At 45.5% G+C, this 15506-nt stretch overlaps 1 protein-coding gene across 3 annotated transcripts; it reads left to right on the top strand.

Annotated features, from left to right (window-relative positions):
* The first annotated feature begins 13 nt into the window (after positions 1 to 13).
* Positions 14 to 6934, top strand: MAPRE1 (microtubule associated protein RP/EB family member 1). 3 transcript variants are annotated; one of them, XM_064391161.1, is made up of 7 exons: positions 14 to 144; positions 767 to 890; positions 3498 to 3643; positions 4917 to 5106; positions 5474 to 5583; positions 6265 to 6417; positions 6787 to 6934. In XM_064391161.1, the coding sequence occupies exons 2-7, from the start codon at positions 770 to 772 to the stop codon at positions 6841 to 6843; spliced, it is 777 nt and encodes a 258-aa protein (XP_064247231.1). In that variant the 5' UTR covers positions 14 to 144; positions 767 to 769; the 3' UTR covers positions 6844 to 6934. The 3 variants fall into 3 exon arrangements, with proteins under 3 accessions (XP_064247231.1, XP_064247229.1, XP_064247230.1); XM_064391159.1 differs by having other exon boundaries at positions 4917 to 5121; XM_064391160.1 differs by lacking the exon at positions 14 to 144 and adding an exon at positions 271 to 294 and having other exon boundaries at positions 4917 to 5121.
* The last annotated feature ends 8572 nt before the right edge of the window (positions 6935 to 15506 follow it).

Here is a 15506-nt window from a genome sequence, read left to right as displayed (position 1 = left end):
CCCTCCCCGTGCCGTCGCGCGGCGCTCCCCGCGCGGGCCGTGACGCGCGCGTGACGCAGGCGCGCAGCGAGCGCGTGACGCGGTCCCGGTCAGGGCGGGCGGGGCCGGTTTGAACGCGGGGCCGACGGGGCGAGCGCGGCGCAGGTACCGGGCCGGGCCCGCGGCGGGGCCGCCGGGCGGCGGCGGCGGGGAGGGCCCCGGGCTCCGCGAGCGGCCGGGCGGGGCGCCGCCGCCCTGAGGGCACCGGCGCGAGGCAGGCCTGCAGGGCCGGGCCGCGCCCCTCGGCGGGCGGAGGTGCGGCGGGGACCGGGGGTGGCGGCGCGGAGGGGCCGGCGGCGGGCGGTGAGGAGTAGGAGCGGGCAGAGCGCGGGCCGCGCCCCGCCCGCAGCGCGGGCGGCCCTGCCCGGCGGCAGCCGCACCGGCGGCTCCGCTTTGTGCCGGCGGGGCTGGGCGGGGAGCGGCCGCTCGGTGTCGGTCCCCGGGGACGCGCCGCGGCCGCGCAGGAAGCGCCTCCGCCGTTCCCGGTGGCGCGGGGATCGGTGACTGGCCGTGATTCCTTGCAGCGGTTCCCCACGTGAGCGCCCCGGTGCTCGTTTTCGGTCGGCGGCCGCGCGGCCCAGCCCGTGGCAGGGTGGTGCCGCAGGGCGCTCCCGGTGCCGGTGCCCGCGGGCGCGTCGCCGTTCTCACCGCTCGGGAGGGCTCCCGAGGAGCTGCTCCACCGCTGCCCGGCGTCTGTGGCGCTCACAGCTCTGGTTGTGTCTTTCAGAAAATGGCAGTGAATGTGTATTCTACTTCAGTGACCAGCGATAACTTGAGCCGACATGACATGCTGGCGTGGATCAATGAGTCTCTGCAGCTGACGCTGACCAAGATTGAGCAGCTGTGCTCAGGTAAGGGGGCTCACCCCCAGGGCACTCCCAGTGGCATGTGCACCCCGCTTCTGTGGAGCTGCAGCCTGTGTGCTGCCCTGCTGCAGCTCTGCTCCTGGCTTGGCTCCTGGTGTCAGCAGGTTCGTGGTCAGTGTTACGATCCAGTTATGGTTGGAGTGTTATTGAAGTGGCTGTCAATAATGGCAGTGTAATGAAAAGGCACGTTCTCATGACTCACTACAGCATTGATGCTATAAGCAATGGGTGTTAATGTGAAAAGTGACTCTGAGGAAGAGGGTGTTTTCCCATGAGGAATTAAGTGCTTAGTCTTCATGGTTAGAGTAAGTCTTACAAGTGTAACTGGCAGAAACAATTGTGATTTATTCTGGAAGAGAACTGGAGTGTGAGGAAGACAGAGCAGTGACTCGTGGGGTCTTCTGCAGGACTTTAAAACTCCTCTTGGTCCTGGAGCACATCCAGTCTGTGTCAGCCCAGCTTAGCTGGGCTTGAACTAACTCCAGCACAGCTGAATCTCATACACAGTAGTAGGCAGGAAAGGGGAAGTGTCTGTGGTACAGAAATTGAGTCAAGTGTCATCGTAGGGAGGAGTGTGTGGGAGGAGGAGGCTTGTAAGAACAAATAAAAGATAATAGTCTGTGGAATAAGAGCTGAAAAAAAACCCAAGGCTAAGAATGCAGCCTGGGTACAAGATAATTTGGATAACTACAACAGGCAGTCAGTGAAAAGTGGAAGCTTGGCTCATACAGTGACTTTAAGATAAGGTGTTGCTCATGGAAGGAGAGATGTGGAAATAAAAGGAGGAATTAGTTAAAAATGAGGTTTTTAGACTGTCAGTACAGGCTGAATCGATGGAAAAAAAATCCCAAAGATTACAGAGAAGCAAGGGACTCACAACAGGCATTTGGCAGCTATTGGTCGTGGCTTTTGTCAGTGAGATGATGCACAAGAAGTGTAAGGGTGAGAAAACTAAAGACCTAAGACACGGGAGGAGGGGAAGTGATAAGCACTGTCTGCTTTCAGATAGGCAGGTTAAGCCCTGTGGTGTGCAGGGTTGATTTGCATGGGATTGGTGTGAGCCTTGAATGCTGTGAGAGCTCTGTGTTGAAGTGAGGATAATTAATACTGGCTCTGCAGAATTCCAGCTCAGCTCACCTGTTTTTGGGAAAAGACTGAGAGCTGTTGATGTGGTATGTCCTGAGCAATGTCCTTTTCTGCATCTGCAATAATGCTTCGTGCCTTGGCAGGGATGAAGTGGCTTTTGCTGTCATAGTCCTGTGGAAGCTGGAGTTCCCAAGCTTGTTTTGCTGTCTTTGGCAAGGGCAGCAGTTTGAGGTTGCATAAATGCACAAAAAGTGCCCTTTGACTTGCGCTGTGCTCCCTCTGTTTTTATCACGCTTATCACTCTGACTGCCAATGGAGAGCAAACCCCTGGCTTCTGGCAAATCCTCTGTGTTTGAGCTGGGATTGGAGCTCTGCAGCTAGTGAACTGAGACACAGTGGAGAGCAAACAGCAAGAGCTGCCTTGTTGTTTTTATTTTTAATTTGCACCAGTGGATGACATCAGTCTTCTGGTAGCAGGTGAAAGTGGGAGTGCCTGTGAAGTGTCTTGGTAAGAGAGTGAACAGTTGTAGGATGTGGTTGAGCTGAACAGAGGTTAATGCTCTCCTATATTCCTTCTTGGCCTTCAGATAGCTCCCAACAGCTTGTTGTGTAGCTGTTGGATGGCTTAGGTTAGGGTTTCCTTTACTCCTTGGTTCATTCGCGTTGGTGTGGGAATAATGCTCTGAATGTTGTGCTTGTGCTTTTAATGGGTGTGCATCATCACTGCAGAGTGAGGATCTGGTTTAAATCTTTCTTTAAATCTAAATCTAGTTTAGATCTTTCTTTTTTTTTTTTTTTAACTGTGTGTATTCTGCCAATATGGAGATGGTTGTCCACTCTTTGTGACTGGACTGAATCTCTCTTTTCCTCTTACTCCAGCAAGTGTTGAATTGGAGGACATGAAGGATTTAAATTAATAGGAAGAAACACTTATCTTATTTTGGTTCTTTAATTGAGACCTGCTTTAAATATAATTCAGCTTCATTAGCCTCTTATCTTTGAGAGCACCTTGAATTGTGTATAGGTTCTGTTTGTAGGAGGTAAATGTATTACAATTTCAATAATGCTTAAGTACAATTTGTAGAATAATGCTTTTTTCTGATTTAGTTCTATTAGTGTTGTTAAGAGAAGATTACATGCCTGTTAGACACACATAACATCTCAGATCTGTGCTGATGTCCACGAAGAAAGGAAAGTCAAGTTTATTCATTAGATTTTTTTTTCCCCTTGGAATTCTGGAGGCAGGTTTGTTCTTATTCATAAGAGTTCAAGTCATGAGCCCAAAAGTTTGGTTCTCCAGCTCCTTTAAGCTTATTTATGGCCATGCTGCCCCAAAAAGGAGACTGAAGGTTCCTGTTTTCTTGCCTTTGTTGCCTTTAAAGGGCCTGTGTGACTGAGGAGTGAGTCAGGTCAGTTTGCTGACCTGACAGGAAAGAAACTCACAAGGGTTAGTGAGCTGAGCTGACTTAATTCATGCCAGGATTTGTGTTCTTTTCCTTTTGGCAGGTGCTGCATACTGTCAGTTCATGGACATGCTCTTCCCAGGTTCTGTAGCCCTCAAGAAAGTGAAGTTTCAAGCAAAATTGGAACATGAGTACATTCAAAACTTCAAGGTTCTACAAGCAGGTTTTAAACGAATGGGTGTTGACAAAGTAAGCTGGGCTATGACTGACTCTGCTTTTAATGTTAATGGAGATGGGATGAACTTTCAGATTTAAAACTGAATAAATCTGGGAACAGAGTTTGGTTTTGGTTTGTAAACCTCAAAACCTTTAGTTTTGGCTTGCCTTGGGGGCCTCACATCAATTAGGACACATTTTGCTTTGCTGCAGCCAAGGTCAGGTTTCCAGCTCTTAATGATGAGATTAATGTTACCTTTTTAGTTGTGGGAAACTTCTGTGGCACAAAATAATACTGGAATTTCTGTGAGATAAGGTATGCCTGAGCTTCCTCTTTGGACCATCTTCGTAGGAGATATGTTCCCATAACCTACTGCTGTGGTGGTCCTAAGGATTCCAAATTCCTCTTTACAAGTGTATAGGATTACATAATTGTTAAGGTTGGAAAATCTGTCTGAGACCATCAAATCCAACTCTTCCCCCAGCATTGCCAAGGCCACCAGTAAACCATGTCCCCAAGTGCCACATCTGCATGGCTTTTAAAAGCCTCCAGATGCTAAAATCAGTGAGTTTTAGTAGTGAAAATGAAATTGTGAAAACACTTGTTCAGATGGACTGACAGTTCTGCTGATGGAGGGGGGATTTACTCAGGTAATAGTTACAGACAATGTGTTTGGTAGGATGCAGAACTTGCAGGGTTGAAGCTTTTTCCATCTTTAAGAAGATGTCTCATTCCATGGCTGGCAGCTCCAGCACAGAGTCAGTCTCTGCTTGGGGACAGTGGCTTGTGCAGTCTGTCCACACAACCCATCTGGACAGCCAGCCTGCCTTCCAAATGCCTTATGAAAAGAAATTTTTTCTACTAACAAAACTTCACTATTTTCTTCATTTTTAATAGTCCTTAGTTATACACCTCATGCCAGGGAAGCTGGAGTCTGCTATGACAGAGATGTTTAGCTCTTGTAGCAGTTCTGGAGTTGGTCAGTTCAGATCCATCAGAACCAGCTTCATGTGGACAGGAAGAAGTTTTGTCTGTAAACTTGGTCTAGCAGAAACTTTGCTGCAGAATAATTCAAAATTATCCCTCAAAAGCAAAGCATGATTGGTTTTTCATTCCAATAATTACAAAAATCCGGTTATTGGATATAGTTATGGTCAAGGGGGATTTTCCCTAGACTGGACTAGAATTAAATTTGCATATCTTTTGAGTGCATTAACTTTAAATCTTTACATAAAATCCCAGAGAGGTTCTTTACCCATAATATGAGTGTGACTTTTTTTTTTTTTTCTTTTTCCCCCTCTTTAGATAATTCCTGTGGACAAACTAGTGAAAGGAAAATTTCAGGACAACTTTGAATTTGTTCAGTGGTTCAAAAAATTTTTTGATGCAAACTATGACGGGAAGGAGTATGATCCTGTTGCTGCTCGACAAGGCCAAGACACAATAGCACCAAACGTTGTTACTCCAGTTGTGAACAAAACCAGGAAATCTCTCGGTACTGGCAGTGCAGGTAGAGAAAATAGTTAAAAGATGATCTAGATCATGAAAAACTCTGGGGAAATGAAGAGTGGGTTGCTATTTAAAATCAGTGTATGGGATTATAGTATTCTGCATCTTGTTTCAGAGATGCCAGGCTCAAAGACTGAGGCTGCTGTAGTACCCAGGTGTCTGGAGGCTACAGAAAGAACAGTCTTGTATAAAAGAGAATGGCAAGAATTGGTGCCAAAATAAAAGGACATGTTACATGGAGTTAAGGAAGGAACATATCTTCAATCTCTTTCATGCCTAAGCATGTTAGGAGGAGGGGGGATAGTACCTTTATGGGAGGGAGAATTGGAATTAATTGGTGAATTATCTTGCAGCCCCGCAGAGGCCCATTGTTGCACAGAGGACCCCAGCAGGTCCCAGAGCTGGGCCTGGGATGGGCAAAAAGGGTGGAGGAGACGATGAATCAGCGGGATTGATCGAGCAGGTGTGTAAGGACAGCCCTGTGACTGACCTCTGCTTGGTAGAGTTATGGGCAGGTTTGTTTTTCCAGTACCATGGAATGTCTGGGTCAGGCAGATGGAAGAAAATGATGTGAATCAGCTAATTTAAAATCACTTAATTGGAACCCTTTGTTATAATGGTCTTGCTCTCCTGATGGAAGCAAACCCCCGTCCTGTAGCACACGAGTGGCCAGACATTTCACCCCAGTGTGGGCTGTGTCACACATAGCAGGGCTTGTAAGTATTCCCACAGCTGTGTTGCAGCTCTCCCAGCATTCCAGCAGAGCTATGAGCAGCTGCTCCTTCACTGAAATCCGGAGTGAACACAACTGAGCCTGCTGTCAGCAGGAGAGTTGTCATGAAAGAATGTGCTAGCAGAGGGGACTGCAGGCAGTCAGTGCTTTACCTATTTCATGGAATCAGCCTTTAGGCTTTCCAAGTGGATTTGGGTGTGTTGGACTGGATGTTTGTTGTGGCAGTGATACTAAAATTTGAGAAATGGCCCTTTTCTTCCTGTCACAGTCCCCCCTCCCCCATATCTTGGTTACTGCTGAAGTGCTTTGCATATCAACACCCTTCTGAGAACTTTTGGGACTCCCCTTTTGCATAGATCCTACTGAATTCTGTCTCTGGTGGATATAATTATTATTGATGCCCTTTGGCAGATCAATGCATTGAAACTTACTGTTGAAGATCTGGAGAAGGAGAGAGACTTCTACTTTGGCAAATTGAGGAACATTGAGTTGATCTGCCAGGAGAATGAAGGGGAGAATGATCCAGTGTTGCAGAGGATTGTGGAAATTCTTTATGCCACAGATGTAAGTAATCTGTTATAGACGGGGTTGCACAGTTCTTCCTGCCCTCGTAATTGGAAGCTGGTTTGCTTTCCAGGCCTCCCTCTTGTTCTACCTTATTTTTTTTTTCCCTGTGAGGTTTATGGCCTAGCTTTTTCCTGTAATAAAGCATCAGATAATTTAACTATTGTCAGACAGCAAACAAGGTACACCTTTCATGAGTAGTATGTAACAGATCAAAGATGAGGAAAATACTTCTGGTAATACATCTTGTAAACAGTGACTTAAGGGTGTCTTACCTGAAGTAAGAGGAAAAAAAAAGTACCTACAGAGTAGCCAGGAACTGGTTTGACATCAGATTTTCATTAAAGCACTTGTTTTCTTCCCCTTCAGGAAGGCTTTGTGATACCTGACGAAGGAGCACCGCAGGAGGAACAAGAAGAGTATTAACAGACCACATACTGTACCAGCAGAGCAGCAACATCAGAATTCTTTGCCCCAGATCATGTGCTTAACTGTAAAATACTCCACTTTATTCTTAGAGGACTCACTGGTCTCTTTTCATAAGCAAAAAGTACCTCTTCTTAAAGTGCACTTTGCAGAAGTTTCACTTTTACAGTGGGTTTGAGTTAGGAGCTCTTTCTCACGCTGTAGCAGAGCAGTATTCACATCGAGGTGGTATATTTAGGGAGCAAGAGGCTGAATATTTGGAACTTGTTGCAGAATGGTTTGCTGGTAAAACACTGGTTTGTGGGAAGACTCTTTTTGTATCTAAGGCGGTGCGCAGTAGAGAAATTAAAGACTGACTCACAGAAAGATTGAGTTAATGTGAAATTGCAGAACAGAAATTATAATAAATGCCTTAAGAGTATTTAAAATATGCTTCCATATGCCAAATTGAAGTAATGTGATGGGAGATTTTATGTGCTTCATATTGGGGTAGACGTTTGTTTAACTCCATTCACTGCTGTCCGAGAGGCCTTGCGTGGCAGTCTCACTGTGTCAGCAAGTGCTCAAAAGGGGCTATTAAAACAAAACTCCATTCCTATGTAAAGCTGCTTACTAAGTGATTAGTTCTCGATGAAATGGGCCTTAACGTTGCCTGTCACAAGATTAGAGGGAGTATGAACAGCTGAGACACATAAATTACCTTGAAGAGTGCTGAAGCCTTTTTCTGTGGCATTGTGGCTTTGCCAAAACGTACTGTGTTTTCTGTAAGAAAAGCAAAACAAAGCAAAGGGCACACAGTCTTACTGCCTGAAATGTCCTTCAGAAGTGATTTTTCTTCCTGGCTCTTGTTTTTATTTGTTCTGTTTATTTTCATTTCTGTTGGAGTCCCTTCTGTTCTCTCACTTTTCCCTTTCCCATCCCATGGAATGCTGAGCACGCCCAATAGTTGTAACAGGACTGGCACTGTGCAACTGGCTTTGAATGAAAGTGAATTGAGCACATGAGGATGATATTTTTCTGTCTGCTTTCTTTTTTTTTTCCCCCCCCTTTGAACCAGGGCATATTAGTAATAACACTTGCCAGTTCAGTAGTCTTCTGGGGTAAAAACTAAAAGATGCTGGCTAACAGAGCTAATGTTATTGCAGAAAATACAGTACTGAGACTAACTTAAATATTAATATTTAAAATACTTTCCTTAACTGTCCTTTTTTTCTATCATGCCCCTCATTACTGTTGTGTTTGGCAAGATCCTGCAAGACTTCTGACCCCCCTTCACTACTGAGATTGATCAGTCCTGTTGTGCTTGTATTCATTTGTTTCTGGTGGTAGCTTGTCCTAAAATGTGTGTAGGAGAGCATTTTATGGTAATTGTGTAGTGCATGAATCTTTGTGAAGTTCAGAGAAAAACCCAAATTCAGTGAATGCCAAAAATGCAAGTATCTAGCCATTGTTTGAAATTGCAGTGGTGCTATTTCTCTTGTGGCCTTTTAGACTTCTGTTGCCCTAAAACTCCATTTTACTGAGAAACCATATTTGACTTGGATTTTTCTTGACAGGGTTTTTCTATTTTAAGCAGTTTCTAAATAAAGTTCTGTATTTCAAGAGTGTCCTGTCTGCTGGAGTCTCTCATGCTTTCAGATACGATCAGGCAGAGCTGAAGCCCGTGGTAGTTTCATGATGAAGCTTGCAGGACCTGGAATTTCAGCTTCCATTCCCCAGCCCCAGGCATTGCTAACCTCAGTAGCAGTAGTCTTGGAACTTTGTTTGGAGTGTGCTGGCACAAATGGTTGTTGTATTTTTTGGGGTTTTTTTCTTTCTGTGTTTTCCCTCCCACAAGTCAATGGGATGTGAGTGTGGTGTTGACTTCCTCCTCCTCCTCCTCTTGGTGTGGGAATAGGGATGTGTTACAGGAGTGCTGTCCCATGGCTTTATGTGTGTTTAACGTGTTTTGAAACTGCTAAAACACTGGTTATGAGTTACAGACAAGCAAGATGTTAATTGTTTCTGTCACCAGGCTCTGTGAGCAGACTGACTGTAAACTGAGTTGATTTGTTTGACTTGAATTGTGTTTCTTAAATGTTCCTGTCACAGCTGTGTGCACAGACCAGCATCTGCAGAGAAGTGCTCATGGAATGGGAAGGGATCCCTGCAGGGAATCCTGTGCTGGGGAGCACCTTCCCTGCCCCTGAGGGCTCTGTGGGTGCCTTACTGAGGAGAACAGGCACTGCTGGCACTGCCTGCTGGTGTGGCACAGCTGGGGCTGGACACAGACCCAGGGTTTGATGCACATAAAATCTTCTTTCCCATTACTTCCTTGCTTTGAAGTCGGAAGCATATTTTTTTTCGACTCTAAATATTCCATTATTCCAGCAACTCAAAGCAAAAGGTGGCAGCAGGATGTGGCTGAAGGTGAAGATGACTTTTGGGAGGTCAGAAGTTGTGCACTGGGACCTGGTTGCTTCAAGTCTCTTTCCAAGAGGATTGCATGTGTGGAACTGGGAAGCAACAGGTCATCAGAGGGGTTGATTTTGGTCAAAGCAGGTAAATGGCCTTTCCTGCTAAGAGAAGGCCGAGTCAGAATTGCTGCTGGTGTGCCTTGGCAGGCCCGTGGATGTGTGGACACACTGAAGGTGCATTGTAAAGCTGAGTTGCAGTGGCACTCTGGTCAGCCACACTGCTCAGATTTCCAGTTGCTTACATCACTCCTTTGCTACCAAGATGAGTCCTAAACAGAATGGGGACAAACTCATGTAGCAAACTTATGGCTCCATTGGAACATCTTGGCATGGTTTTTAATGTCCTTTTTGGGAAGAAAATTACAATAGGCTCAACTCAAACCCATAGACTTAACATAGCTACTCTGTTACCCTGGTACAGTATATGGTGTTAAATGCTCACCTGCTGGAATGATTCTGATAGCATCCAACCTTTCCTAGTATCTTAGTTCTATCAGTTCTTTGAAAAACAAACAGAATGGAAGAAGCAAAAGCTCATGTCTCCTTTCTGTACCAACACGTCTTACTTGCAGGTGGACTCGTGGATGTTTTTTTTAACTTTTATTATTCATTTTTTTAAAAATTCCTGGTTTGCAATGACAATTCTTACTGTAACTGGTAAAAAGCCTTCAAATAAAGGCCAGAAACTTTCTTGTTGTCATATCATGTCACAGTTTAATGTGGCTGCTTGAGCACTCAGTCATCTCGTAGGCTGTCTGGTGGAATGTCCTTTCACAGGAACAGGCTCAGGGGTGGGAGTTGAGGGCATCTCGTCAAGGATAAGGCCGGAATCTGCTGCTCCCAAGGGAAAAGTATTTTTTGCACGATGGAGTGTAAACTCAAAGGGCTGTACCATAGATTTCAGGGCAGTGTGATGGTGCACACCCCGTGCCTCTAATCCTGTACTAGTACAAGTAAAAGGGGATAATAATGTGGGCTGTTACTGCAGGCTACTGGCAGAGGAGAGAAAATTTGTGTCAGGACAGCTGAGGAATTACTGATCTCCTAATGTGGAGGAAGTGAGGCGAGATGGAGCATTGCCAGTTCATAACAAGCACTCCTGTTGATGCAGTGTGCAAGGGCAGCAGCTGGGGAGGGAGGGCAGCTCTGAACCAGGCAGCAAACCCACAGCATCCTCTGCAGGAAGGACACCTGAGCGGCCTGAGTGAGACCTGAGAGGTGTCTGGGCCTCTTGGTGCCTCACAGAAATTCCCTTGGGAGAGTTAATGGGCTGGGAATGAGTGGAAGGAGGATGTTAAACGTGTGACCAGAACGTGGTGGGTGTCTATGGGAGGAGAAATTCGAGAGGTTTGCAGGAGGGGATGAATACATGAGAACAAAGTGGTGCCATGGAGTGGTACAGGGACAGCTGCAAAGGTGTCTGGTGTGGGAAAGCAGCCCTAGGGACAGGAAGGAGCAGTGCCCTGGTCTGTGGCTGGAGAGGAGGGATGGGTGCACGAGCTCTAGGCAGGACAGAGCTGTCCTGCTGTGCTGCAGGAAGGGAGCTGGGTTTGATCCGGACAAAGTCCAGCCAAAGAAAGGCAAAATGAATGGGGTTTCTCTTTTGAGTAACACCTGTTAAACTGAAGAATCAGGCTCTCGGGAAGAAAATGGTCTTTTTGAGGCTGTGCAGATGTAAACTGTCAATAAGACAATCTTTATCTTCCATTTAATCTTTTCCTTTTAATAGAGAGGGAACAAAGTTAAACTAAACCAAAACTTCTAAGACCAAAAGGGAAGTTTTCAGAGGGCAACCCTGGCTTTGAGGAGGCAAAGGCTGCTCTCTGTAAAAATGATTCTTCTCTTTTTCAACACAGCTGGCTGGCCTTGTGAACTGTGGCCTTTAAATAATATATCTTTAACTTTGATATCTATTATTATAGGTGTAAATATTTATTTAAACAATATATAAATATTGAAACAGTATGATAACATACAATAATATTAAACATTATATGTAGCTATGCTATATACATTTTTATTATTTATATATAAATATATGTATTTATATATTAAAAATTCTTTTGTCTGACCTTTCAGAGCTGTAGGACACAGGAACTGGTGCAATTTTTGTTTTTAAGTCCAACAGATGTTTTGCAGACATTTTCCTCTTGAAAATATTTCATAAAATGGTTGCCTGTCAATCTTCTTTGACTCTGATTTTGTCCCCAGGGAATGCTGAGGATGAATGGACATTCAGGAGGCATTAAATCTCAGGGGACAGCATGGATATAAATCTTAACATGTCCAACGCTCTGCAGGTTGATATTTATGGAGAGTGATGAGCAGATGAGATTAAAATGAGGGATGGTGGAGGTGGGTCCATTTCCAGGACCTGAATATAAACCTGTGTTTAATCTTGGCTTTTCTCTCCAGGAAGGGTTTTCTGGGAGAGTGAGGAGGGAAATGGCAGGAGAGGTTTTGACAGTGGCTGTCAGGAAGGGGGGAAGCCCCACAGCAGAGGTGGGGCAGCCACCCTGGAGCTGAGGATGCACAGGGAGGTGGGAGCAGATGGAATGTGCTGCTGCAAAGGGTGAGTGGCACCAGAGCAGTGACAGCCAAGTCCCCCTGGCACAGTGCTGCACCGTGGGACACGAGGAGCTGGTGGTGACTGGTTTCCTTCTGCTTCATCTTCACACTGACAGGGCTCTGAGGGGTTACTGGGGTGGGAAAGCTCTGCAAGCAGAGCTTTTCCTCAGAGAGAGGGTCAGAAAGAGTGACCTTGGAAAAATCACTGGATTGTTTGGGTTGAAAAAGCCCTCCAGGATTATTGGGTCCCTTTGTCCCCCCAGCACTGCCAAGGCCACCATGTCCCCAAGTGCTACATCCACACAGCTTTTGAGTTCCTCCAAGGATGGGACTCCACCTGTGTCAGTGCCTGGCCACCCTGTCAGGGAAGAAATTTCCCCTATTACCCACCCTAAATTCCTTGGCACAATTAGAAGCCATTTTCAGCACATTTACTGCACTGCCCCTGTTCCTCCCCTTCTGCAGGATACAGTGATGAGATTCCCTGTGCTGTCAAACTCCACGTAATCCATTCAGGAATCAGACTGGTTTTTAGTCAAGGAAACTCTCAGGCAGGGGTCAATGACTGCTTTTCACAGATTGTATCTTCCTCTTGTTGAGCATGAGAGGTATTTCTGATCACTTACAGTAAACAACAAACTGGCTGGGAAAAATATCTGGAAATACTTGAGGAAATGAATTTCCTCTCCTCCTAATTTATGATATGCTTCTTATGAAAAATGTTCCTTTGCTTCCTCCTTCAAACATTCAATATTTAAAGGCAATAGCATTAAGGCTCGAGGCTTCCAGTAGTAAGGCAAGATAACAGCTGCAACCTGTGACTCCCTTTTGACCAATTTAGGAAAGTTTTTATTAGTGAGCAGTAATCACAATGCAAGTTTAATACTTCAGAGTTGCATAGTGGCTTGTTCTGTGTGCAAAATCACTGCAGATATGTGTGCAAGCTGAAAAGCAGCATGTCCAAATAGCCAATTTAAAAAATAACTGTTTGTCATACCTGTGTGGGTGTGTAATGGCCATGAACTGCACCATTCAGGCTTCTAATAAATGGTTTGGAAACTCTGGGAGTGTGCTGCAGGGCTCTTTTGGGGTTCACTTTTGATTCATCTATTACAGCCTGCCATGTCTATGATTTTTTTTTCCTCAGTTATGAATTACCTGGGTAAGTCTAGGTGTGAATTTACAATGCTTGTTTTCACAGGTTTGAATGGGTTCTGCAGGCAATGAAAGAAATTATAGATAATATTAATGATAGAGACATTTTTGACACTTCTGAAGGCTGACATTGACTGTGATGCTTCACAGCCTGGCTAATGACACTGTCCTCTGGAATGAAAGATGAAGCTGAAGGAGTAGCAGTTGCAAAAGTAATTTCCTGATGTATTAAAAAAGAAAAAAAAAAGGAAGAAGAAGAAAAAAGTAAGAAAAGGAACACCATTTGCTGCCAGTGGTAAGCAGTGTTTATTTTCATGGTAATCTTCCGTAGTTCTTCCTGTCAGCACCACAGAAGCTCAGTAATTAATTCTGCTCCCTTTGGTGCTGTGCACATGATGTCAGTGTCTGTCCTGCAGGAAGGGTCTGGACCATGTGCAACCCAAATTCCCATGCTGGAAAGCCATTCTGACTCCAGGGAGTCAGAGTCAGTATTTCTGAGACCCAACCCTGCATCCAGAGCTGCTGGGATTTGTCTTCCACTTGAACTGGTTCTCTTGTGCTGCCAGGAAATTTGTCTGCTCCTTGAGCATTCATTTCTCCATCAAACAGAAAACATGAGCATCCTCCCTGATGGAATTGGCTTAATAAACCAGTTCCTCATTTGAGAATGTCTCTTGTAAAGCAATGGATTTGGTGATAAATGACTCCTTCAAATGGGTTCTCTTTTGGGTTTAACCAGTCTGGTTAGGCTATTGTATATGAGACCATGAATGTAGAAGATTGTGCCTGTTACAAAGGCAAATCAGGATATAAGTTATGACAGCTATTCTCCTTCATGGGGTGTGGATTTAGAGGTAAAATGGCCTATTCAGAAAGATTGAAAGAACTGAGTTTAATCCAGCCTGGAGAGAGACTGCACCAGGGCTGGAGGAGGAGACTAAAGGTTCAAGAGCCTCTTGCAAAAACAGTCTATGTCCATGGTGAAATGAACTCATGGAATTAAATTCCACATTGAACACTTATTTTCCCTTTCTAATACTAAAGGCAGGGCAGGACTAGAGCGTGAATTTCTAAGGAAAAATGGAAAAGTTTGATAGACATTCAGCAGAAGGATAAAGATTCCAACTCCACCATAAGCAGGTGTTGGATTGCATCCCCCCTCTGCTGTGAGGCCCCTCCATTTCATTCTTTATTCTGTACTTCAAAAGCCAAACATTTCTGATTCTTTAGGGATTAGAAAGGTTTTCAGTGAGGTGAAATATGATGGTATATCCCCTCTCCTACTTCATCCCACCCCCAGCTTTTTCCTTGGCCTTGTACCTGTCTCTTCATCCAGACTGGAACCCTTTGAGGAGATTTCAGGGTTTGCACACCTGAGTGCTGAGACAGCAGGGATAGGGCAGTGTCACAAGGTGGGAGTGTGCATGGATTGAGGGTTGAACATGTCTGAGAGAAATGCTTTTTGTTTGTATTGCTGCCTTTTAGGAACTGAGATGGAGAAAAAGCAATTTTTCATTAATTTCCGAGGAGGGTCTGTTTAAACAGGATCATCTCATCCTCACTCAGGTTCCTGCTGGCTGAGTGAAGCGTTCTAGCCTGAGCACAAGGTCACAAGGTTGGATTTTGGAGAGGTGCAGTTGGACCCTTTATCACATTGTTCGTGGAGTTTTTATTGAACTTTTAGTTTGTCTCTAAAGGTTATTGTGGCTGAAAAACATTTGACTTGCAGCTCTTTTGGGACAGAGCTCATCCAAGAGCAGGGGCACGAGGAAACCTGTTTGTCACTTCAGGTGACAGTGAAGTCTAGAGAGGCAGATGGTGGCAGCCTTTGCCTGAATTCTGGGAACAACCTATTTCTTCTCTGCAGCCTGGGGACATTAATCAAGGGCTACATCAAAAAATGTGGGTCTGAGCAGTGCCAGTTTTCTGGGTGGAACTATTTCCCAGAGGAGCTGTGGCTGCCCCATTCCTGGAAGTGCACGAGGCCAGGTTGGATGGGCTTTGGAGGAACCTGGGATAGTGGAAGGTGTCCCTGCCCAGCTGAGGTTTAAGGTTCCTTCCAACCCAAACCAGACAGTGATTCTGTGATATTTACAAAAATTTCTGCCTGTTCTGGGGCTATGCAGTGTCCCTTTCTTGGAAGTCAAAGGAATGTCGCCTTTGTCAGGTGTTTTGTGATTTAGGGATGTTACCAGCACATCCAACACCCCGCATGCTCTGGAAATGGCTGTGGGTGCCTGAGGTTAAAAGTGTGTGAAGCCACCACAGTGTGACTCCTGTGTCATGGGATCTCTGCAGACCTGGCACCAAATTCTTGATATCTGTGACAACAAATGTGTCAGGATCTCCTCCCTCACTGGGACAGCTGCTCCATGGCCTTGCATTATGGCTGGGATGCTGCTCCAAGGGGGTAAACACCTCCTTTACTCCAGACTTTGGGAGTCTGTGCCTCCCTGCTGGGAAAGGGGTCCCTGGGAGTGCCCT

This window comes from Passer domesticus, chromosome 16 (assembly GCF_036417665.1).
Source record: "Passer domesticus isolate bPasDom1 chromosome 16, bPasDom1.hap1, whole genome shotgun sequence".
Classification (NCBI taxonomy): domain Eukaryota; kingdom Metazoa; phylum Chordata; class Aves; order Passeriformes; family Passeridae; genus Passer; species Passer domesticus.
The sequence above is the reverse complement of the archived record's forward strand: the minus strand, read 5'-3'. Positions and strand labels throughout refer to the sequence as shown.

Bases quoted from the DNA above. Each gene is read 5' to 3' on its own strand.
- MAPRE1 (XM_064391159.1), top strand. From the start codon at position 770: ATGGCAGTGAATGTGTATTCTACTTCAGTGACCAGCGATAACTTGAGC. The intron at 891-3,497 runs GTAAGGGGGCTC...TCCTTTTGGCAG, and splicing joins GATTGAGCAGCTGTGCTCAG to GTGCTGCATACTGTCAGTTC. The intron at 5,122-5,473 runs GTAGAGAAAATA...ATTATCTTGCAG, and splicing joins TCTCGGTACTGGCAGTGCAG to CCCCGCAGAGGCCCATTGTT.